Here is a 26,102-nt window from a genome sequence, read left to right as displayed (position 1 = left end):
AAACATGCCATGTTTTACGGTTTGTTTTCCAGATCTGCTTCCAGGGCCAAGGCTTCAAGTGTAATTCTTTTCGTGATATCTATAGCATGACTTGACTGAAAACATCCCTTTGCTACTCTTCTTCCTGTCACCATGGATCTTTCGAGAGTGCAGATTGCCTAGGATTGAATGATTATCAAATAGATTAAAGGCACTGAGCAAAAAAATTAAGAGCAACTGTTTTTTCTTTTTCAATAAGCTCCTTTGCACCCTCAACCCCAACCACAAGAAAGAAGTCACTAGAGATATTGGAACTCAAATGTACATTTGTGAACTGAAAACCTGGGAATGTAATGTTCTAAACACGGTCTCGACAGAAGTAAAATCAATGTCAAAACCATAACTATTCCCTCCATACTGCAAATAAAGGTAACCTTTGGAAGACAAAGGTGGAGGTAAAATTTGAGATATCTCTAAAAACTCTACTGTTGTAGGAGGCATAGGTGTCTCTATCTTCTTCGAGTAATAAACATCAGCTAGAAGGAGCCAAATAAGATCAGGATCGATCGAAGCGAGTCCAGCAAGGGCATTCACAGATGCATCTCGAAGGCCTACAACACCGCTACATGCTATCCCAACAACGAGACCGCTGATCTTCTTCAGAACTGCTTCCAGTGCTGAAGCACTATGTTTATTCCGAGCCAGATCCGCAAGCATGCTGAGCACTGCGGCCTGGACTTTTAGATCAGAAATCTCAGCTACTGGATCTCCTGAAGATGCAGAATCACCTCGGTATGGAAGCTTCAAGTGAGCCTCCTCTAAATGTGGAGCCCTCTTTTGAAATGGGGAAGTACTTAAAAGGCTCCAGAAGTGTTTCCCATCTGTATGGAAACGCCGAGTAAAGAAGTCACCTCCACATATTTGCACAATATTACTAATTGTATGCGCACATCTTCGAACAGCCTGCTTATTATTGAACAGAAAAACCAATAGTCAGAAAGCTGATTTACTGACGATACTACTACCTTTGAAACAAACTTATAAGTTCAATTTTGCTCGACAAGTTCTTTTTCCTTCATGGGTGAGGGTCGGCAAGGGAAGCAAAGACCAAACAATGGTAAAACCAGGAAAAAGAAATGGTAGGGATGTTTCTCAAGTCCCTCCCAATCAGACAAAATTCTCTTTACCTTGTCCTACTAAAGATTTCATTGTCAGAATGATAACCAAGTTTCACCTCCAGATATCTTAAGGACTCTAATGGTAATCATTAAAGAATGTAAAAGTACTCATGAAACAAAGATAACAGTGAAATCATGAGTTTTTGGTCAATTACATCCCTAAATATATCTGTAATTTAACTACATCCTTAAAATATCTCAGCACACATTTTAAACATCCTTCAAGTTTATCGAAATGAGCAGGTTTCATTCTTCTGTTATTCATGGTTACAGAACTAACAGAATCCCTCAAAATCACGTGCAGCACATGTCATATACTCCAAACACCCTGCTTTACAACCCCCTTGCCCAACTCTGAAGTAAAAACAAAAAGTTATGGTACAAACAGAGTTGTTTGAAGTCTGTACTCATAACACTGGTAGAACCACTTAGACAGTGGCGGAGGCAGGATCTCCACGAAGGGGGTTCAAAAAAAAAATTGTATCTAGTGGGAATTGAACTCATGACCTTATGTAGATTTTGATCCCCCTTGACCACTAAACTACACTTTTGGATTGTGTTAAGGGGGTTCAAAACTAAATATATAGAGGTAAAAAACAGATTTTGCCTTATATATACAGTGTATTTTTTCGGCGAAGGGGGTTCGGGAACCCCCTTGCGCCCCCCTAAATCCGCCCCTGCACTTAGACATGCTTCTGGGTGATGCTTATCACTAGTTATAAGTTGTAAGACGAAGCATGATCAAGAGGAGATTTCAAGGAATTAATTTTTCAAATTGTTTTGTAGAACCATCCAATCATCCTTTTCCACTCTAGACATGTACAATTAGAACATGAAGCATAACTGCAGCATAACCAGGAAAAGATTTCCATCTTTTTTCATCCTTTTCCCCATATTCATCAAAGGAAAAAAAAAATGTTAAAACCCAATTCATCGTCTCACCATTATTGTTCACCAATAAAGATTCGCGGTTAAACCAGAAACACTAATTTTGGAAGTTCTGTCACAAGCTTCCACCAGATCCCATCCTAAAAACAATCAATTGGTACTCCAGAAGTGAAAAAGTGCAGCAGAAGTGCAAAACTAGAAATGCATAAAATGCTAAAAAAACATGCAGTTTTAGAAAACAGAAATGCTGAAACTCCAGAGACCCGAATATGGAGAAATCAAAAACTCCAAAAACAAGAAAATCTGAGATATCACAGAAACGAGAAAATTACCCGAAATACTATTTCATATATACAACTGTATTTCCTTCAGTACAAAAAGTGTGCCTTGACGATCAGGGATGGAGAAGCAGGAGATGTTTTGGGCAGATGTCATGTCACGTGTGGTTTTGTAGGGGTCCGTTAGTTTGTAACAATGGGTAACAGAAGGATGAAACTTGCTCACTTTGGAAAACATTAAGGATATTTTTATTCGCAAAGATACTTCAAGGATGTAATTTAAGTTATAAAATAAACTTTAGGGATGTTTTTGGCCCAAAATTCGTGAAATCTTAGCCACTGACCACTGGACACAGATTTGGCTATTGCTTCCAGTGTCCAATCTATTGCATGATCGCTCAAACTGGACATGCATGTTCTCGTCCCGCTCACTATGGATTCAGTTATTTCACGGTAACTGCTTATTATCAGCATCCTAGAATCCAAACCATATATTAGGAACTTCTAAATTCTATTAGTTTCCAATCGTACTTCCCCCAGCACATCTCATAATTATAGTTGCCATAAAATTGAAAATAGTCAAATATCTATTTAAATTTAAAAAGATACAGAAATGATTAGCAAGTTTCCAAAAAAATGTTAAAAAGCCACTCACCAATGGACTCTTATTTCGAATACAAGCAACCAAAAAAGGCCATACTTTATTGGCTGCAGGGAGCAGTCTGTTCTCAGTAGATTCATCAGCATCAGCATCTAAAGCATCCTTAAGACTATAGAATGAACACATTTCAGCCACATGTTCAATTGCCTCTTTGATTTCCTTCTCATGCTTGTAGGCCTCCTCCACTTTGGCAATTGTCAAAAATCCATCCTAAAGACGTTTGAAAATAAGTGAATCAAAGCAATCTTCCAGGTGCAATATTTCAGTAAGTAAATAAGTTTGTTCCTTCAAGGAATTTGCATAGATGCAGCATTTAATAAATATGAGGGTGGATAAATGATCAACCATAGCAAAAAGAGACAAAAGTGTATGATGGATCCTCAACTTAGATTTTTTCTTTTTTTGATTAGGAATCCTCAACTTACATCTTCTGTCAGAAGAATAAAACGTATCTACAAAAACAAGACTGGCCGACTAAGACAAGCTTTTACATGAGAAAAGGAAAGTGGTATATAAGAGGGACTGCGGCAGTAAGGTGATCCTATCATGAATAGGCATGAACTTATTTTTACTGAGCAGGAACAAAATGAAGTTAGGGATTTCCAAAGACCCATGCTATCCTAACTGCGTATGCATATAATTTATTTTGTATTAGGATAGAAGGTTCAGCATTTAAACACTTTAATTTCATTGTGAAATTACTTAATTGCGACAGAATAAAGCTCAAAACCATACATCAACTATATCAAGTGCTACCAGGGATGCTGCTTGTTTTGCTGAAGCAAGTAATGGAGTTGCAGCTGTTAAACATGAACCTGCAATAGATCCAACTGTTCGTCTAATCCTTCTGAAGTCACTCATTTTGAACATCATAGTCTCCCACTCCATTTGCGTATGAACATCATTGGCGAAGATCCGCATCCCTATTAATAGAAGAATACCATCAGATGGCCAATGCAATCAATCGGGTATGATACTCAATATTATATACGAGTGTTCCTTAAAATATGATTCAACACCAAAAGAAAATTTGATACTCAAGAATAAGATATCACCATACTTCATGTCAGCATCATGGAGTTGAACACAAATTTCTAATATTATTATGTTGTCAGTGCTTGCAATTGGTATTTTCATGAGTAACTCTTTAAGAGTGTCTCCCAAGGTGGAACTAGTGAAAGCATCTTTATCCCAATGATCTCAAAATTTTATTATACATGCAACTGTTTAAGCCTTCCACCAATAAGCATTATTCTAAAATATTTTTCTAGATGCAACAAACTAAAACCTTTTATTATCTCCTTTTTCAGTATACTTTTGTGACAGCAGAAAACTTTGTGTTATCTTTTCTCAAAGTTCCCCTTGTTGTCATCGAGTGCCTGATCTGCATGATTCCTGGAGCCACAAACAGAGCTGTGAAGACAATCTGGCCAGACAAGCACAACTAGACACCCAGTGCACCAGAAAGTTGACTGAGCCAGAGTGATAATTGGAATGGACAGGATAAAATCATGTTGGAGTTAATAAAAAAGACCATCTTACACTGGAAACAGAAAATTGTGAGCACCACAGCCACGAAAGCAAGCTATTGTCTTTGTGATATTGTCCTAATTATATTCATACAAACAGCACATAGCATGATTGACATTTAATATTGCATATAAAAACATCTCTACTATGTTTTTTTTACGGTTTTCTACTGGCATGCTTTCAAGCTATAAAGAAGCTTTCATATTGCCTAAGCTTTTAAGCTTAAAAAAAGAACACTATTGAAAGGTTCAAAAGTAGTTGATGCATACTGACTATGAAAATGTACTGTACTTGGTTTCTTTAAAGAGATTCGACTTAATAACTAGAAACAATAATTGTGCATAATATGCAGGATGATAAATCAAAATAGTAATGTTATTAAAGCTCGGCTGAGGTGCACTTAAACCCTAAAGTTAGATGCCGCACTAGCGGTGCACTGTGCCTCACATACATAGCACTTCAATTCAAGCATAAATGTGCTTATGGTGTGTGCCTCATCGCCCATGGCTGTATCTTGAACAGCGGGAGATAAACAATATGTAGTAATAACCATCTAAGGATAAAATGATACCATACCAACACTAGTACTACTGAACTAAGGGAGACAAAGGGAAAACACTCGACTACCTACTAATGTTCTACCCTAATTCTCAACCTCCACACCTTCCTATCAAGGGTCATGTCCTCGGATAGCTCAAAGCTGCGATATGTCCCACCTAATCACCTCTCCCTAAGACAGCTTGCGCACACCTCGAGTAATTCCATACATGCTACCTCCCACTGATTTTGCAACTATATTTTGTTTCTTAATCTTCTAAGATACCAGATTGCCTCCAACCAGAACACAGCATCCATAAGTAGATCATTTGTCAGAGAGTGAACCTGCCCAATCTGCATCTATATACCCAACAATCTGATGTCGTCAATCCTCATAAAGCAATCCTTCCTGGACCTGCCACAATAGGTCTACAATCTTTCGTCCCTATCTCCTCAAGAATATACTTCCTTTAATACATCACAATACCTGATGCGGATTGAGCAACTTCAATACCTAGGAAGTTGATACTTGGTCTCGAAATGAAGTGTTTCCTCTTATTAACACCCTCTTAATCATTACAATATGATAACTATATCATCAATGTAAACCATCATATACATGCACAGTTTTGAAGCAGAATGTAGATCGAACACAAATAATCAATTCCATAGTGGATCATGCCAAATTCCTGAACAACTTTGTTTAACTTACCAAACCATGCACAAGGTGAACTATTTCAAGACCACGAAGTGATCGATGTAATCGCCATTCCTAGCAACTGGACTCCCCTGGCAACAAAGCCTAGTGGTTACTCTATAGGCATATATACCTAACTAGTCCTATAAATTCATGTGTAGTCAAGCCCAATGTATTACATCCAGAAAGCACTTCTAAGCTGGGATTTAGAGGATGAGGTATGCATGGAGCAATTGCTAGGCTTTGTTGCCCTGAAGGACTCCAATAGTCTGGTATGCCAATTACATTGATCCCTATATGGATTGAAGTAGTCCTCTCGAGCATGCTTTGATAAGTTCCAAGAGATGATACAAGATTTTGCATGACCAGAAGTGAAGTATGATCAATGTGTTTACCACCAGGGATTGCCAGAAAAAGCCATCGGAAACATCCAACATTAACCAGAAAGTTCTAACTTGCTAGAAAAACGCAAACGTAGTTGGAGAAAATATTAATAATAGATAGGTAGGGTAGCGCTGCTCGACTCCCAATATTCTAAAGACACCAAACAGAGCTTGTTGTAAGTCAGAAATTCACTCATCAGCAATAACTGTTTCTTCAGAATGTAAGGTTAACTCGTCACTCATCACTAGAAAAAAATTGGAACCAAGATGGGTTGATTCAGAACACCACTATTGAAGTGTGTGACCATCTCATCTAAAAGCTTAAGCGGTTAGAGAGAGCACACTTTTGTTTACTTAATTATGTTTTCAACACGCCCTCTCACACGCGGCTTTATTCTTTTTGATGAGTCAAACACATGCAAATTCTTTTTCATATTAGGTGGCAGTGAGACTCGAACCCAGGACCTCTGCGTGCTCTGATACCATGTTTTCAACACGCCCTCTCACACGAGGCTTTATTCTTTTTGATGAGTCAAACACATGCAAATTCTTTTTCACATTAGGTGGCAGTGAGACTCGAACCCAGGACCTCTGCCTGCTCTGATACCATGTTGAAGTGTATGATCATCTCATCTAAAAGTTTAAGTTGTTAGAGAGAGCACACTTTTATTTACTTAATTACGTCTTCAACAACCACATTGTCCCAAATGGACTTAAAGCGGACAACTACGATGTGCCATGTGTTGTGGTACACGAGTCGAATAAATAGGTTTGAATCATTAAGATCTTATATATTAAAATCATTAAACGTCAACCTAAAGAATTCCGTGAATGTGAGTTATTATCATTACTCTATCCATTACAACAGCACCACCACCACCGCCAGCCACCACCCCCACCACCAACCACCACTGCGACCACTATCAATCATGTTCACCATCAACCTCCACTGCAAAATCACCAACTCTCCACCATGAAAAAAACTTTCACTACAATAACCAACTATCTCTACCACCAACCGCCACCGTTGCCGCCAACCTACACCACTTGCCACAACCGTTAACCACCTCTATTTCTAGCCACCACTTCATAACCATCACTTCAGACCACCGTTGCACAACCACCACCGAATAACCATCACTTGCACAACCACCGCTACTAGCCACCTCCACCATCAATAGCCACCAACTCGCAACTACCATCGTCGTTGCCATCACCTAGACTTTTGAATGTGCCTTCATTGAAAAAACAGTTTTCACAACACCATATAAATTCAGATTTTTTTAAAATACTTTTTGATATCATATTTATTTACTCCCTCCATTTCAATTTATGTGACATAGTTTAACTCGATAGGGGGGTGTGGAGGTCGAGGATTAGGGTTGTGGGTTGACAGGTAGTCGAGAGTCTCTTCTAGTCATACTAGTAGTATTAGTACTAGTCTTGTATTCTCCTATTCCGAGTTACTTCTTGTTAGATGATGTGGCATTATTTTCGGTCTTTTACCATGTCAGCCACATCTCATTTAGTCGATCTTGATAGTCCGAATACTCTAGTGTCTTAATCTAGACACTCTCCAAGTTGATAGGATCCAAATGGAAAAAGGAAATACAATGGTAGGATTTGCCATCTTTCTTATTAAGTAATTAAAAACCAATTGATCGGGAAAGGTGTTGTTCATGGTGGTAAGCAAGGAGGGATTGAGTAAAGGGATAATGCGGCTTTTTACTAATATAGTCCCGAGTTGGTAATTAGAGTTAGAAGCTTCACAACTTCCTCCACTCTCCTCCACGGGCGAAGATAGTCTACTAGACTCCTTCTTGGCTAGTCTAGTAGACTATATTCTAGGTCATTCGGAAGGGCTCCGTATAGTTTTGGGGTGTAACGTTGTGGTTGTTCCCTCTCCTTTCAGTCGAGAAGTTTTCGCACTTCTCTTATAGCTTCGTATTCCTAGTTTCTTTGCTATCGCATGCTGTGCTATTTGTTTCTGTTCTCTTATTTCCTTGACATTGTTACTGTTTGTTTATTGTGTGCTTTTCATTGTTCTTGAATCGAGGGTCTATCGGAAACAACATCTCTTCCTTCATAGGGTAGGGGTAATATCTGTGTACACATTACCCTCCCCAGACCCCACGTGTGGGATTGCACTGGGTTTGTTGTTGTTGTTGTTTAGTTTGACTCGGCATGGAATTTAGAAAAGAAAGGAAGACTTTTGAAACTTGTGGCCTCCGTCCCAATATATATGGCGGTGTTTGACTCGACATGAAGTTTAAGACAAAAATGAAGATTTTTGAAAACTTGTGATCTAAAATTAGACATATATATTTATGTGGCAATAAATCATCTCATTAAGGGTAAAGTGAAAAGTTCAATGTTAAATTATTTCTAAATAAGCATGACATTCTTTCTAGGGCTGATTAAAAAGGAAAGAGTGCCACATAAATTGGGATGGAGTAAGTATAACATTTGTGTGATTATAAGTGGGCGTTTGGACATAAGAATTGTAAAATTTCAAAATAGGGTGAAAAAGTTTTTCAAGTGAAAATGGTATTTGAAATTTAGAGTTATGTTTGACATGAATATAATTTTAGGTTGTGTTTGAAGTTTTATGAGTGCAAATTTTGAAAAACAACTTTTTGGAGTTTTTCAAATTTTCGAAAATTTCCAAAATGCATCTTCAAGTGAAAATTGGAAATTTTATGAACAAACGCTGATTTCGAAAAAAAGTGAAACATTTTTGGAAAAAAGGAAAAAATTTCTTCCAAACGGGCCCTAAGACATTTGAAACTTGTGGCCTTTAACATGCCATAACATTTGTGTGATTATAAGACTTTTGAAACTTGTAATTTTACACATGTCATACAGTGTGTGGTTATAAAAGCTTCTCAATAAGGATAAAGCGGAAAATTTAAAGTTAAATTAATTCCAAATACAGAAATGTGTCGTTCTTTCTTAAATTAACTAATAAGGAAATAGTGTACCATAAATTGAAATTGAGGGAGTTTTAGTTTTTCTTTTTTAAATCTCAATATTTTATTTCTAGATCAAGAAAAATTATAGACATTCGAATGTTGAGGAAACATAAGCCTTAACTTCTCATTGTTCACATTTAGAGACAAGAATCTTAACAATCAGATATTTATTTGAATTTGAACATCTTACTATTAAAAAAATAAACGAGGCTTTGACATCTTTAACACTTCTTATTCCTGTTTCCAACTCGGAGCTACTAGGTCTATATCACTGAATATAATAACAGAGGAAGCATGAGAGAACTTTTGCTTGAAAAAAAGATTGACTTATGTGACAGACTTATGCAGCCAAAATTAGAGCACAAGACAAGAAAGCCTACTACTTAATAAAGCCTATGTCAAATAAAATAAAGTCCAACTCACCAAAAGGAAAAGCCTAGAATAACTACTTCATTTTTAGGTGAAATAAAACACACACACACACTCTCTCTCTCTATATATATATAGAGAAATATATTTAGGATACGTGCGATGCGCGTGTACCCTATAGCAATGAGTGTAAAATTTCAAAAATTATACAAATATTCAAACAATGTGTTTGAGTTTTAAAAATAAAATTTTAAAATATAAACTCTTGAAAATGATGAATATTGAACTTATTTAGTCAACAAAGTTGCAGATGATTTAGCTAAGCATGAAAACAACCTAGAAATTTTTGAAGGCTTAGTGGTCTGTGTATCTCTTTCTTTTGTTTTAACTTTGTTTGAAAATGATTATCATGGTACAATGAAATCTAAACATGTCAATTACAAAAAATAAGAAATTAGCGATGGTAAATTATGTAGCTAAACATTAAAAACTCATCGCTACTCCTATTTAGCAACAAATTAGTGACAGATTACCAAAAAATCCTACTAAGAATTTCTTAGATAATTCTTAATTTTTAGTCAAATGATGTAATAAACTTTCTTAATAATATTAATTTCTTTTATATCAAAAAATTAAAGTCCTTTTCCATTTAGTTAACTGGATTATGCAACAGTAATTTAGGTATTGCATAGAAAACAACGTGTTTAATACAATATTTTTGAATAATGTGTTCTTTTCTTACTATATTTTAACATGGTGAATTAATTCCAATTAACTTCTTTCCAGAATAAAATAAAAATTCGATTGTACAAGGTCACAAAATTCTTGGAAATAAGTGAAAATCACCGTTAAGATCAAGATTTAAAAATATTAGTTTATATAAAATTTAAATATTAAATTCTTAATCGATTTCGAGGTATATATATATATACTAACCAAATATAGAAAAATTAGAGATTTTATTTTGAATAACTTGTAACAATATTGCTAAATTTACTTATTATCGCCATTAATTTGTAACATGAAATAAGAATTAAAAAAATTGGTAAAAGTTGGTTAGTTTAAACAGGAGCAAAAAAGTAGAAATGTCGCGAAAGAAATTATTTTGGAGACTTTTCCGGTTTTCCAACACTACCTTACGTTTTTAGATGCTTGGTATAGTTCATTTAATGTAGGAAAAAAAGAAGAAGCAATCCTAAATATCTTAGGCTTATTAGATAGTAGTATATGATTATATATATATATATATATATATATATATATATATGACAAGATACGGGAAGCAAGGCTCAGGTGGTTCGGGCACGTTCAGCGGAGAAGCCCAGATGCTCCGGTAAGGAGCTGCGAACGGCTGGTTGCAGAGGGCCTGAGAAGAGGTAGAGGGCGGCCTAAGAAGTATTGGGGGGAGGTGATTAGGCAGGATATGGCGATGCTTCATATTTCCGAGGACATGGCACTCGATAGGAACATGTGGAGGTCGAGTATTAGGGTTGTAGGTTAAGAGGTAGTTGAGTCTTGTCTTATGCCATAACTTTGTGAGACTAGTTTGGTAGGGACATTATTTTGCTTTTGCTTTGTATCATTCTTCTTGATTTTATGTTGTTCTTATTTTTCATATATATATATATATATATTCTTCCATATTATTTCTGCGGTGTTACTAATATTGTCTTCTTTTGTCTTTTTGAGCCGAGGGTCTTTCGGAAACAGTCTCTCTACTCCTTCCGGGTAGGGGTAAGGTCTGCGTACACAATATCCTCCCCAGACCCCACTAGTGGGATTTCACTGGGTTGTTGTTGTTGTTGTTGTTGTATATATATATATATATATATATATATATTAGGCCTATTAATAATGATTTATGCAGGTGGTATCCTAATTGATCTTATGTTAGTAATATATAGTGTAAATAAGTAAAGATTCAATAGTTAAAATTTTATTTATATTTGAAAAACAATTGAATGACAATTCCGTAGACCCCGAGGGATTACTCAAAATTCACATTCCACCACTTGTAATTTGACCACAATTGAAAAAGAATTCTAGAAGTGAATTCTAATTTTTTAAATTTGGGTTAGTCAAGTTGTAAAGCCCCAGAAAATTTTGCTTAGTAATTTAAGATTTCGTGGTGCCAAGGTAGGCCAAATATTTTACCTTGCGTGCAAATGAGGATTAAGGAGATTATGGATATCAATTGGATATGTTAATAAGTGTATAAGTCATAGTAGAAGTGAATTGGGGTCTAAAGAGAGGCCTAAGTCTAAGCCAAGTTGGAAAATTTCATAAGAGACGAAAGTTGCAAATGAGTGCGCACAAGACCTCACTTTGGACAATCATATCTCTAGTTATATAAGGATTTGTGTGATGCACAACCTATCAAATAAAAGGTCTTTGAGTCTAGTTTCCAACGCTTCAAACCGTTCGTCATTCGGACACTCCTATCAAAAGTTATGACCAAATTACCAAAAGCAGCGCAGAATTTTACACTACTGGGGCGGCGCGGCTGTGTAAATTATCAGAGCACCTCCAGTTTCGTTTCTAAACACATTTTTCATTACCACGCCGCCCCATGCGGCGCGGCTGTGCAAAAATCGGGTTTTTGTTATAAAACGACCTCATTTCGTCAAATAGATTCAAGGGACCATTTCTTGAGCAAAAATCAGATATTTTTAGAGTGAGAGAGTGCCCTAGAGTGAGAAAGTACCCCTCATCAATTCTTCTACAACTCTTGCTCAAATCTTAAAGGATTAACAAGGAAAACCACACTAACCCTTCATCCTTGAGGTAAGATTCTATACCTTAACCTTTAATTTTGAATCTAGCTAAAGATGGGTAATTATAAAGAATGTTTGTGGGTATTGGAGTTGTTATCTTGCTTGCATGTGTTGTCAAAGGTTGTAAAAACATTGTTGAGCTAAAGATGGTAAAGTATGGGTTGTGGGTTGATGAAATCCTCTATAAAAGGACCATAAAGATTTAACGCACATATGGTGTTTGATAAAATGCTCGAATGAGCTATAATTATGAATATCTTCCTAATTTGTGTTCAATTTTGTTATGTCTCGAAGTAGATTGGCATTGCTAGAATTTCCGGAACGTTGTAGTAACTTAAGGAAAAGCTCTTTGAGGTATGTATGACTCACTTTAACTCTTGTAGAATCCCCTTGTTGTGACGAGCATACGGTATGTGTACCTTGTATGAAAATATGTGTATTTGTCTTAGTTGATTTCCACACCACCGTGTTATATGTGATTGTGAAAAGTGATTTAATGTGCCTACCTTATTATGTGCTAAGCTTGTAAATGCTTGAGGATGACGATATGGGAGTATGTGTTAACGAATGAAAGAACGTTAATGTGTCCAAATGTGGGAATGTGTATAATGGCCCTGCGTGGTAAGTAATGAAAGATGGTATTGGGAAATGACGTAAATGAGTTGAACGATTACGACAACACCTTGCACATGAATTACTGCTTGGTGACATCTATGAATTGTTGATATGAACTTGTGCTTCCTTGAAATGATGATTCTTGTGATTAATATGCTTTGAACGTTGTTGGTTAAGTCTCGCGATATAATGGTGTAAGTAAATGGCAACAAACCAAGTGTGTGTGTGTGAATGTGTTCATATGGTAAGAACTGTGTAACAAATGATGGAAAGAAATCGTAATTGATGCAATTGAAACAACTGTGGTAATATCATACGTGACTTGTCGCGGGCAATTATCGTTGTGACTTAAATTGTATACGGGTTGTTGCATATGATGGAAATGGTACTGATGCTATGAAAATTCTTTGTGAATTATTGTTGTTGTCGTGTGAAATTTGATTGTCCGGTGGGATCGGGTTGCGCGCCGCAACACGAAGTTATAAGGTGTGGGTTGTGGTGATAAGGGTGGCCGAGGTAATAAGGGTGGAAAAGTGATCGAAATCACTATTGAAATGAAAATATGTGAAAGTTGTGAAACCATTGATGTGATGAAATAATGTTGAAAGGGGAAAAGGAGAGATTGTGGAACTTGTTTGGCTTTGGTTGTTCCTTTCATGTGCATTGGATTGTTGATTCTATTACTGTTTGTTACCTGTGTATTTCTTGATTTTACTTGGGGTAAAGTTAGTTCATACATACCAGTACAATTCAAATGTACTGACGTCCCTTTTGCCGGGGGCGCTACATTCGTGTTATGATTGTAGGTGGTTCTATAGTAGGTACTCCAGTCCACCAACAGTAGCACTCCTTCACTTTCCGTTAGCTGTATTGGTGAGCCACTTTTTCCTCTCGGGGCCCTGCGTGGCTCATGCCGCTTTTCCTCCCGGAAATCTTATTTTGGTATTTGCGTAAGGTATAGCCGGAGCCTTGTTACCGGCAAGTATTGTAACACTCTTTTGTATCCCTAGACGCTCCGTAGACAGGAAATGTGGGTTATGTACTTATGTATTTTGTATTTGGGCAGTGTAACTCGTAAACTACGCTAAGTAACCATGTATATTATGTAAATCTCGTAGGAATGTTTTTAAATCATAAATGGCTATTTCACTTGGTTAACGGATAATGAAAACGCGGGGTAACACGTGGGATAGGAAAGGCACCCAGGTCCGCTCGACTGGGGCTACCCGGTAGAGCGCCGGTCGCGCCCCTCGGTTTTGGGGTGTGACACAAGTGCTCCTTAATAGGCGTATCAGGTAAAAAAAGTTCAGGAGTTTTCGTTATGGTCAATTTATTTATTTATGTTAGAATTAACATAATATAAATATTAAAAAATTATTATAAAAGATATTGTAGTTATGATATGTAGAACCAATAAAAAATTATATAAGGTAAAGTTTTAATGAACCTCAAAATCCTAAATCATTGGACTTCCTACGCAAAACGAATAGGAAAAGATTTAATAACCATAATTTTAGCTAATTTAAAACTCCTAAATATTACAAGATCAATTAAATGACTATTTTGTTCGGTGTGAACTCTATTATAAAAAGGTAAAAACGGCGAACAACATTTCGCTAAGGGCCTTCGTGCTTTTAATATAATATATAAATATATATTCAATTGTCGCATGATTTAATGGATACATACCAGATTCAGACCACTCCTTGCCAACATTGTCATCATTATATGAACCTGAATCATCAATAATCTTTGCTGTCCCCTTCTGCAGATTCAGCTTTCTAGATTCCACATCCTCATAATATGACTTTGCTTGATCCACCAGAGCACTAGCCTCATGCTTTGATGCCTTAACTATTTCTGCCATTGCCTGAAGAGTGGAGGAAGATTATAACCAAGTAACTGAATAGAGAAGAGCACCACATCCAATAGTCAGAATCTAAAGAAATTTAACGATAGCTCAATAAATCACAACAAAAGGTCTGATGCAGAGATACATGAATTAAGTGAGCTTTCTTTCCAGGCAAGACATAACAGACAGAGAAATGCACTTTCTAATTTTAAGACACAGAATATGACTAAGAGAACTGATTGTTCTCCTCCAGCTATATCTATCAGTAAGTGCATATCAAATTAGACTACAGTAAGCAAATGTCAGAAATCACCTTCAAGAAGGGAATGGTCAAGCCAGGGTTTTGATGCCTGCCAAGAATTTCAAGCTCCATGGAAACAGAACGCATCTGCAGAAATCACAAAATCATTCTGAACATATCGCAACTTAAACTAAAAACTATACATACACACACACACACACACACATAGAGGCAGACATAATAAAACAGACGACAGGACCTACAACAACATATGCCTCATTTCCAAACTAGTTGCATTTGGAGACAACAAAACAGAACGAGAAGTTAGAAAAAAGTTTTTTGTTGATTCCAATTTTCAGGATATCAAAGTTGAGACATACTGGCTCCTCCAACAGAGGAAATATACTGTGTGCCACTCCTATGTACGAAAGCATGGCAGCAAGTACATTTGGTACATCAGGGTTAAGCTCAAGAGAGCGCAGCTGCCTGCATATTGAATCAATTATATAATCTGAATTTGCTATAACCAAGTGTCCAACCTGCAAGAAGTTTTATAATTAGTGTCAGTAACCTTCAAAGACACAGCAAGAAAGAAATCCATAGCTGCTGCTTACTGTTGGATAGTCATGCATAGCAGCAACAATGTGCAATACAGCATCAGATGCACTACTGATTTGGAAGCAAGAGCAACTAAGATTGTGAAGCAACATATAAAGAGATGTATGAAGAAATCCCGACGAAGAAAAATCTTTCCCAAGGCACATTGAAAAGATGCCAGTTCCATCAATAATAACCTGTTTGATAATAGCAAAACTAACATCAATATGACAAGCATTATTTGAGCCGCTAGAAAAGACATTGATAAGATTGAAACCACAATCACAACAAGAGATGGAAAAGAAAATTTCCTGCTGCAACATCACGTTGTCATTAAAGAAATGCGAGCTAATGTTCGTATCCTCACAATCAGATTGTTGTAAAGCAGTCGTAAGTTCAACGGGCAGACTCCATATTTCAGGGGCTAGGTATTCATGTAATATGCTGCCAATGCAGTCAACTAAATGATTCCTTTCTCCCTTAACTTGGCAAATCTTCCAAATAGATCCCTCTGGTGCAGATTGTTCAATTTTGCAATGTTGACTCTCATCTTCTTGACACTTCTTATTTTCTTGCGGTGCCATTACATATGCTCTAAACATTCTGGTAAAGTCATCAATTGCTTGATCTGACAAACCAAATATCAACTCATTCAGGACACACACAGCTGTACTGGCCTGTCGTACTAATTGTCCTGAAGTAATCCTGTTGTACCAAGATTGCCAACTTTCTTCACTGTATTCCTTCATCCGTATTTCAGAAATCAATTTCCGCAGGTTCTCCAATGGAAGGTCAATGATAACAGAGAGAGACCCCTCAGTTCGAGAATCTAGTCAAAGCAACAAAAGGAAAATGTCATAACGTTAGGTCAGGAAAGAAGTAAATATACGGTTAAAAAGTTCAGAAGGGAAAAACAACCTGCAAATAAAGATAAACCTACAAGTCGAAGGATCCCAGCTAGAGAATGGTACAGCTTCTGACTGCCAACATAAACAAACCAAGGTGGCATGCGCGGCAGCTGATGCTCATTTTTTACACTTTCTGTGGCATGTACTCTTCTATTTTGATTCTCTCTACTTCCCAGATTGTCAAAGCCAGCAGCTCTAACAGCTCTTATCTCTGCTAGGGAATGCATGAACCCTGATGAGGAAGGCTTTGCTATAACATTCTTCTCAAGGGAACCAGAAAAAACTGAATTTTGACTCAGACAGAGGGCTAAAACATCCAAGAATTGAGCAGATCTCACCTACACATTCCACTGAAAGGCATTAAAAAGATGAAAGGCGTTGCACTTTAAGTAGTGTGACCTGAATGAGGTATGATGCTAAGGAAAAAGAAAAAAGAATAAATTCTGTAACAATTAAATATATGTAAGAAATAGCAGCTCCACAAGTGTCCAGTGGCAAGTAAGCAAGCAGGTGGGAGAGTTTACGTTCATCCACTCAACCCCGCCTCTCCAAGCAAAAGAGAACCATAAAAGAAAAGAACAATGACCCCAAAGTTAAGAATTGATAGCTCAGAATTGCTTAAAAGGATACAAACAAAGAAAACGCTAGGCCTGTTGCACCTACAGGAGACTGAAGGAGGTAGTCTGCCACGAGCCAAGGCCCTGAAAAATAGATCAGTACGAGTAGTTTCTGGGCATGTGCAATTGCATATGATTCATCAGCTCCAAGGACCACCTTTGGAAGCTTTTCAACAAGCCTGTGAAGAGGATGTAAAGTCCATTAGATCACTTCTAGTGCATAGGCCGCTACCAAATATATATGTTTCAACAGAGAAAAGATTAGGACTACAAAGACCTGTTAAAAACTTCCCTAACATCATCTTTTATTTGATGCTTTCCATGTGAAGTGAGCAGATACCCAAAGAACAACTGTGAAGCTGAAGACACCTCCTCGGAGTCATCACATGCCAAGACACATAGACTTTCCTGCATTTTACAAGAGCCAAGAATAGATTCAGAATAAAATATTTGGTTAGTGAAAAATGAAAAATACCTGTACCAAAATCTTGCACTTCAAAGAAGCTTCAAGACTGCTAATAAAGGACCCAATAGCACCAAAAAGAAAAAAAAAAAGAAATGCAATTCACTTATATACAAGAGTATGTCAATAAATTCCGACTTTCATATTTACAATTGTACCAATTCATCGAAAACCATGGCATCGCAAGCTTGCAAGTATTACCGAACGAAGATTTAAAAAGGGGCAGATATTTATCAGAAAACTAAACTAAGTGTCAAGTGCCAATTACAGTCTCCTCACACAGTCAAAGTCTAAGGTAAAGAAATGTGTTTGTTGCAATAGTGGTTTATGCACCCTTTTGACAGACTGTAGCAGCAATCACTAGAAACATTATGGAGTATTGAGTTCCATGAAAGGAAAGCACAAGAGAAACAGGTATAGCACAATAGATTATGCAAGTGGCTCAGCCACACGGATACAATCCACAGCATCTGTTAGAATATTATGTCTTAATATTAGAATGTTATAACTGTTTTGTTAAGTTAGAGTTGGTCAACTCAGATATTTGTCCCACAATGTAAAAATAATGAGTATTCCAGACCTATGAATAACTGTGGCTTGTATTCAATTCTAATCAAGTCACTAATACATATCTTCTTTTTCGTATTTTTGACATGGTGTCAGAACCTCTATGATCTTGGAAAAAATCAACTTCCAAATATCGAAGGTCGGCCCTATGCTGCCCACCTGAACAAGTGTTTCACTTTTCATAATTTTACTATTCTTGCATCATTTCGATGATCATTCAGTAGTATCTCTCCTATTTTAGTGCTCATTCCAACAGCACCATGCCCAGTTCTAATAATCGTTCCAAGGTACCATGCCTCTTTTCCAGTACTCCTTCCTGTGGCACTATGACTAGTTTGTAACTTTTCAAGTGGCATCGCGCCTCTTTTCCCGTGACCATTCTGGCAGCACAGCCTCTATCTGGCCAATATTCCAACCATTTCTCCAGCACCATATCTGACAAGATTCCAGCAACTTCCAGCAAGTTTTCCCACAACTGTTCCCGCAACAATAATAGCAATTTTACAGTACATTCACTAATCTGAAAATTGTTCACTTTTTTGTATTTTCAAAATAAATAAAGTTAGTGGTTCTTCCCATTTGAGTTTGAGAAGGCCTGTTATATTAAGTGTTAGTATTAAAAGTAAAGGGAAAATGTAAGAAATGTTTAGTAAGTTAGAAATTGTCCCACAGCGGAAAATTTCCAGATGTGTAGTGTGTGTCTTTTAATTGATATTAATTGTAAATACATCTCTTATTCTTGCCGCATGCCACGGGTTCGAACCCTCCCACAGATAAAGCCTAGTATTTAAGCCGAGAAAAGTGGAGGGACGGGCCAATTATCTAGCGAGTTTCAAACCTTGTGCCACTAGTCCTCGGGCATTTGGTTATAAGAAAGAAAAAATATTTCATCCCTACTCTCCGATATGTCTTACAATGTCAATATTTGTGAATCAATATGGCTATGAGCTAGCCCTTCTCAAAAAAAAAATATGGCTATGAGCCAGCAGCGTATGGACATGCCAACAAGAATTTGGAAGTCCGGATAATTTCATAATATTGGAATGGCTACTGGATGTTTGATATCTCAATGTATAGCACTATGAAATTCCACTTCCAAGGGCAATATGACAGAAAGAGCCAGTTTAAACCTACTACATAAGACCAAAGTGCTAATAGAATGGGTCCACAACGCCAGCTAATAAACAAGTCTTGCTTTAATTTTATTTTCTCTTTTAAGACATGTGATGTCTGAATGGTATGCAACAGATTTCTACATACTAATAGGCAGAATATAACATGAAAGCATATTACTTCTCAAAAGAATAAAATATGGAAGCATATTAGCAGGAACTTTATTTCACAATTAATAATCTCATCCAGCCAAATCAGCTAGAGCAACAACAACAACAACAAAAAACCCAATGTAATCCCGCAAGTGGGGTCTGGGTAGGGTAGTGTGTACTCAGGCCTTACCCTCACCTTGAAGGTAGAGAAATTTGTTCCGATAGACCCTCGGCTCACGAAAGACGAGAAGAAAAACAATAGCACCAAGCAATAACAACAACAAGATACTAAAAAAACGAAATGAGAGGAACAACAAGTAATAAATCTAACAGTAACAAAATACAGGTCTAACACTAATACTCTCGACTACCTACTAGCCGTCTATCTTGATTCTCGACTTCCACATCTTCCTATCAAGGGTCATGTCCTCGGTAAGTTGAAGTAACGTCATGTCCTGCCTAATCACATCTCCTCAACACTTCTTCCGCCTACCTCTACCTCTTCTCAACCCATCCCGCGTCAACCTCTCACACCTCCTTACCGGGGCATCTCTGTTTCTCCTTTTCACATGACCAAACCATCTAAGCCTAGCTTCCCGCATCTTATCCTCCACCGGAAAGGTGGAGACACTCCCACTCTGGCCCGCATATCTTCATTCGTAATCCTATCCATCCTGCTATGCCCACACATCCATCTCAACATCCTCATCTCTGCTACTTTCATCTTCTGGACATGCAAGTTCTTGACTAGCCAACACTCAGTCCCATACAACATAGTCGGTCTAACTACCACTCTGCAAAACTTGCCTTTAAGTTTAGGCGGCACATTCTTATCACATAAAACACGGATGCTAGCCTCCACTTCACCCACCCCACTCCAATACGATGTGTAACATCCTCGTCTATCTTTCCATTTCATTGGATAATAGACCCAAGGTACTTCAAACTCTCTCCCTTAGGGATAACTTGTATATCAAGCCTCACATCTCTATCCGCTTCACTGAACCGATCACTAAACTTGCACTCCAAGTATTCTGTCTTGGTCCTACTCAACTTGAACCCTTTAGATTCTAGGGTCTGTCTTCAAACCTTCAGTCTCTAATTTACACTGCCTCGCGTCTCGTCAACCAGTACAATTTCATGTGCAAATAACATACACCATGACATCTCCCCTTGAATGTGGCGCATCAGTGTGTCCATAAACGGGCTGAGAGCTGAACCCTGGTGCAACCCCATCACAACTAGGAAGTGGTCTGAAAGAGCCAGTTTAAATCTCAAGGTATAGCACTATGAAATTCCACTTCCAAGGGCAATATGACAGAAAGAGCCAGTTTAAACCTACTACATAAGACCAAAGTGCTAATAGAATGGGTCCACAACGCCAGCTAATAAACAAGTCTTGCTTTAATCTTATTTTCTCTTTTAAGACATGTGATGTCTGAATGGTATGCAACAGATTTCTACATACTAATAGGCAGAATATAACATGAAAGCATATTACTTCTCAAAAGAATAAAATATGGAAGCATATTAGCAGGAACTTTATTTCACAATTAATAATCTCATCCAGCCAAATCAGCTAGAGCAACAACAACAACAAAAAACCCAATATAATCCCGCAAGTGGGGTCTGGGGAGGGTAGTGTGTACTCAGGCCTTACCCTCACCTTGAAGGTAGAGAAATTTGTTCCGATAGACCCTCGGCTCACGAAAGACGAGAAGAAAAACAATAGCACCAAGCAATAACAACAACAAGATACTAAAAAAGCGAAATGAGAGGAACAACAAGTAATAAATCTAACAGTAACAGAATACAGGTCTAACACTAATACTCCTAGCCGTTTATCTTGATTCTCGACTTCCACATCTTCCTATCAAGGGTCATGTCCTCGGTAAGCTGAAGTAATGTCATGTCCTGCCTAATCACATCTCCTCAACACTTCTTCCGCCTACCTCTACCTCTTCTCAACCCATCCCGTGTCAACCTCTCACACCTCCTTACCGGGGCATCTCTGTTTCTCCTTTTCACATGACCAAACCATCTAAGCCTAGCTTCCCGCATCTTATCCTCCACCGGAAAGGCGGAGACACTCCCACTCTGGCCCGCATATCTTCATTCCTAATCCTATCCATCCTGCTATGCCCACACATCCATCTCAACATCCTCATCTCTGCTACTTTCATCTTCTGGACATGCAAGTTCTTGACTAGCCAGCACTCAGTCCCATACAACATAGTCGGTCTAACCACCACTCTGCAAAACTTGCCTTTAAGTTTAGGCGGCACATTCTTATCACATAAAACACGGATGCTAGCCTCCACTTCACCCACCCCACTCCAATACGATGTGTAACATCCTCGTCTATCTTTCCATTTCATTGGATAATAGACCCAAGGTACTTCAAACTCTCTCCCTTAGGGATAACTTGTATATCAAGCCTCACATCTCTATCCGCTTCACTGAACCTATCACTAAACTTGCACTCCAAGTATTCTGTCTTGGTCCTACTCAACTTGAACCCTTTAGATTCTAGGGTCTGTCTTCAAACCTTTAGTCTCGCATTTACACCGCCTCGCGTCTTGTCAACCAGTACAATTTCATGTGCAAATAACATACACCATGGCATTTCCCCTTGAATGTGGCGCATCAGTGTGTCCATAAACGGGCTGAGAGCTGAACCCTGGTGCAACCCCATCACAACTAGGAAGTGGTCTGAACCCCCCCCCCCCAACTATCGTCACCCGAGTCTTGACTGGAGCAACTGCAATTTAAAAAAGCACTACCATAGGCACAATAACTTTGACTCCCTCAATCCCAAAATGGACAGTCTTACTTTACTTTTGTTTTTCTGTTTGAAAATGGTATACTTCTCTTAAGAGGGAATTCTCTTCACTACTCGAAAGCCCATTGATCCTATGTCTATTCTCATAAATGTTGATCTTATCAAACGGAGATCTCTCTACCTACATTGACCCACTATTTAAGCTACAGTTCAAAATCAATGCTACTCTGAGAGTTCGAGCAGACATAGAGCATCTTAGTTTTGACACAATTTTTTTTTTTAAAAAAAAAAAGAGGAATAAGGAAAGAGAAAAGGAAACTTGTTATGAAAGAGAAATCTTTCTTGGGCTGATCAAATCCCATTGTACATTAACTATTAGATATACAAATATTATAGGATATAAGTTCCAGTTTGGACCTCACCAAAAGTATCAAGCTGCTTCCCTTCAACACACAACTGGTTTTTAATAAGAGTCCCTGTATTGCCGCCAAGAGTCCTTGTCTTACTTTTCTGCTTGGATGCATGCAAAGCTGAGAACACAAATGCAATTATTAATTTAAACTGTTTGTCAAAAAACATGGAACTATCAATTTTAATTGACTTGATAAAAAATCTTCTAAACTCAAGTGCCAGTGAGAAACTTGTTATAACCTACATGGGGATAAGTTGCGCATAACAGCTTATCAACATGCGACGAGGTATCAACAATCCAGTCTTTTGTACGAATTACACGCAAAGATCCATTCACGTTTCTAGGACTGACACTTTCCCTCTCTGTAGAGCTAAGTACAAGGGTGCCTCTGTCAACAGCCTCACTCAAATTTTGATCATGCATAGTGGAGGGCAAATGACGAAGTGCCTCCAGAAACGCCAATGGTGATTTCTCTTTCTTGACATCGTCAAGTGACGGATCAAGAAAAGGCAAGTTAGAATCGTCATCGAGAACTATCATAAGAAATTCTGCCAAGCTTCTAATCGCTTGGTCCAAAGCTTCTGCATTCCCAGCAGCCCCACTAATGAACGTTTTCGACATATGCAAAACTTTGCCAATTTGACTAACAACTCCAGGCAAAAAAAAGGCTAAAGCATCTGCAGTGCCAACCTGCCAGACATCATACAAAATCGTAAAGATGTGACTTATATGAACAATGCTGCCTAGGACTGAGCACTAGAATAACAAACTGATAGTAGTAAAATTAACAAAATCTGACAAGATTCTAGGTAATGAACATGTATATTTTGATAAACAACACCTGGAGATATACTATTGTATCACGAAGAGAAGAGACACCTTGTCTACAATGAATCTTAATCATAATTTTCATGTATTTCTACTTTGCTTGACGACTTCTCAGTCATTTTATGGGAAAAATTCTAGCATTAAATGGAGTAAAGAAGTTAAATCATGTTAAAGGCATGGTCTCGCATGAGTAAACTCCATTGAACCTATGAAGGAATAACTGAGAATTCGAAAAGCCAATAATAAAGCTTACAAGAGAGGAAAAGCAGCTTGGAAAGGAGAAAAAAGGAACCTTAGCAACAAGTATTTGCAGAGTGGAAAAAGCTTCTATCCGAAGGCTTGCGCTGCCTTGCTGCCCCCGTGCTGCCTCAGCATCTGCTGCCTGAGAAAGCCATAAATACTCTCAAAAGTAATACTAGAGAAATACTATGAAGAATGGCTAAAGAATATATTTTCCTCGAGGTGACCAAAATTATACCTTCAGCAGAAGTGATAGCCAATTTCCAACAGCAATTGAAGCAGTTTCAGACTGTAGAAATGCAACTAAACACTCTTCATCCTTGAATTTAAGTTTTGAGACAGGTGGAGAATCCAAATTTTTTCTTTCCAGAAGCAAAGGCCAACCACTGATTTGTTTGCATGAGCAGGACTCACTGGAACAGCAACGCAGATTAAGCAACAGTGCTTTGAAACACCTTATCACTCCTTCACGGAACTCTTCTGAAGCCTCCAGAGGAGAAAGTGACGCCCCGCGACTCAATTTCTTTGTTAGTTCAATGAACTGCAAAAGCAAATTATGGATTCTTGAGAACAGTACCAATCAAACATCAACGGCTATATTTTTTACTTCTGCACAGGTAGGTTATCAAACCCAAGTGTTAAAATCTTAGACAAAGGAGATGTGAACCCTCAAATAGTTCATCCACTACTGGTACTTCTCGAAAGAAGATAAAAGTTTATCTACTATTGGTAGTGCGAATTTCGAATTGACGTTATAACCAAAGGTTTTTCAAGCTTAGAAATAATGCTAAAAGCATGGCATGGCATGAAAGGTAGCAAAAATTTTCTTCAATTATCAGTAATCATGCTACTGCACTTAAACAGAAAGTCTAAATACCTGATCCACGGACCCCAAACAACACTTCTTCAGAAGTTCCTCTAGACAATGAAGAGCATCTTCCATCACGATATCACTCACTGTCTGTGGTATCACGTTAGAATCAATGTGTGATGATCTGCTATCAACGGCGGCATTCAGTAGAAGCAGCAACGGTAACAATGTAAAGCTGAAAAAAAAAAATCAATCAGAAATCTGCCTGTCACTGAATTAAGAGACTAAAAAATGAAAGAGAAAAATGTATATCAAACATCAAAAGCAATTTTCTCCAGAGTCTGTTCTTCATGCAGTCTTACAAGCAGACCAATAGTTGGCACATCGCTAAACATCTTTTTTTCTTCCTTTTCTTTTCTTATGTAACAACATGAGACAGAAATGGATAACACACATCCGCTTTATTTTCAATAAAAAAAATAAAGAATCTATTGTAAAAATTTGAGCTTAAGTGCACCCAAAGGTGTAACCTAGTGATCAATGAGGTGAGCTGAGAACCATAAGTTGTCAGGGAAAAAAGACTAGGTGATTTCTTCCTAGCTGTTCAAGCCAGTTACCTGATACATGTGCTCTGGTGTAAGACAGCAGGTATCCAGGTTCGGGCAGGCTGGCCCAGACACCACGTTTATAAAATAAAATTGAGTTATAAGTTTTGTGCTCTGACACTGTATAAGCGTTTTAAACTATCAAGTAAAATTGACCAACAACAATAGGTAACTCAGTATGGTACCCTGGAAAATAGAGTGATAACCTGCTATAATCAGTTAAATTGAACTAATAGTGTAAGAATTCTTTGTATTTTCACGATATAAAACTTAAATCCAAAAAAGTTAAGCTTACATAGTAAAATTTAAGGATTGAGATAGCAGGGGGAAAAAGTTGATTAAATAGAAAGGAACATACTCGAAGAAGGGCTGGAGAGAAACAGGAGAGGAGCGGCGAAGAAGTTGAAGCAGATGAGAGAGAGTTGAGGAGTTTTTCTTAGGGTTTAAGCGGAGTTCCAGTAGTTCTATGCAGTAATGTTTGAGTTCAGAAAATATGGCGCTGCTTCCACCTTCTTCGTCGTCATTACGTCCTTCCATTTTCTTCCTACCAATTGCAGCAAACACACCAGTTTTACAGGTATATACTTTGGTCAAATAAAGGGTCGGAGCGGGTCGGATTGTTTCCAACGCAAACATCCGTAAGTAGTACCACAAAAGTACATTCCTCAAATATACGTGTTTACAGAAACTATCCTTAAACTTTGAAATACCTGACAGGTTTAGTCCACTAATACCATATGTATTTATTTTTAATCCACTGTTTAAAATATCTTTAGTCTTTAACTACTGCTTTAATAAACTTTAACTTCCCGGACGAAAATACTCTTCTGCTCATGTCCTTAACTTTTGAACTTAACTTCAGGACATTAGGATTACATGTCTTAACTTTTGAACTTGTAACCCTAAGTTCAAGACTTCAGGATTACATGTCCTTAACTTTTGAATTTGGAACTCTAAGTTAAGGACTTCAGGACTACATGTCCTTAACTTTTGAACTTAACTTCAGGACTTCAAGACTACATGTCCTTAACTTTTGAACTTAACTTCAGGACT

At 37.7% G+C, this 26,102-nt stretch overlaps 1 protein-coding gene across 1 annotated transcript; it reads right to left on the bottom strand.

Moving 5' to 3' along the window:
• Nucleotides 1–206: 206 nt before the first annotated feature.
• On the bottom strand, nt 207–25,613 carry LOC104244719 (uncharacterized). The gene is made up of 17 exons (XM_070150095.1): nt 25,408–25,613; nt 24,511–24,679; nt 23,872–24,174; nt 23,686–23,775; nt 22,809–23,255; nt 22,576–22,683; nt 17,354–17,484; nt 17,123–17,255; nt 16,470–16,797; nt 15,866–16,380; nt 15,569–15,751; nt 15,335–15,493; nt 15,027–15,101; nt 14,551–14,731; nt 3,720–3,907; nt 2,979–3,194; nt 207–942 (listed from the first exon to the last, which is right to left on the bottom strand). Exons 1-17 carry the CDS (start codon nt 25,584–25,586, stop codon nt 295–297), a joined length of 4,053 nt encoding a protein of 1,350 aa, XP_070006196.1. The 5' UTR covers nt 25,587–25,613; the 3' UTR covers nt 207–294.
• Between the last annotated feature and the right edge of the window lie 489 nt (nt 25,614–26,102).

The sequence above is a fragment of the Nicotiana sylvestris genome, chromosome 6 (assembly GCF_000393655.2).
Source record: "Nicotiana sylvestris chromosome 6, ASM39365v2, whole genome shotgun sequence".
NCBI classification, from domain to species: Eukaryota; Viridiplantae; Streptophyta; class Magnoliopsida; order Solanales; family Solanaceae; genus Nicotiana; species Nicotiana sylvestris.
Note: the sequence above shows the minus strand (reverse complement) of the source record. Positions and strands in the feature narration are given on the sequence as shown.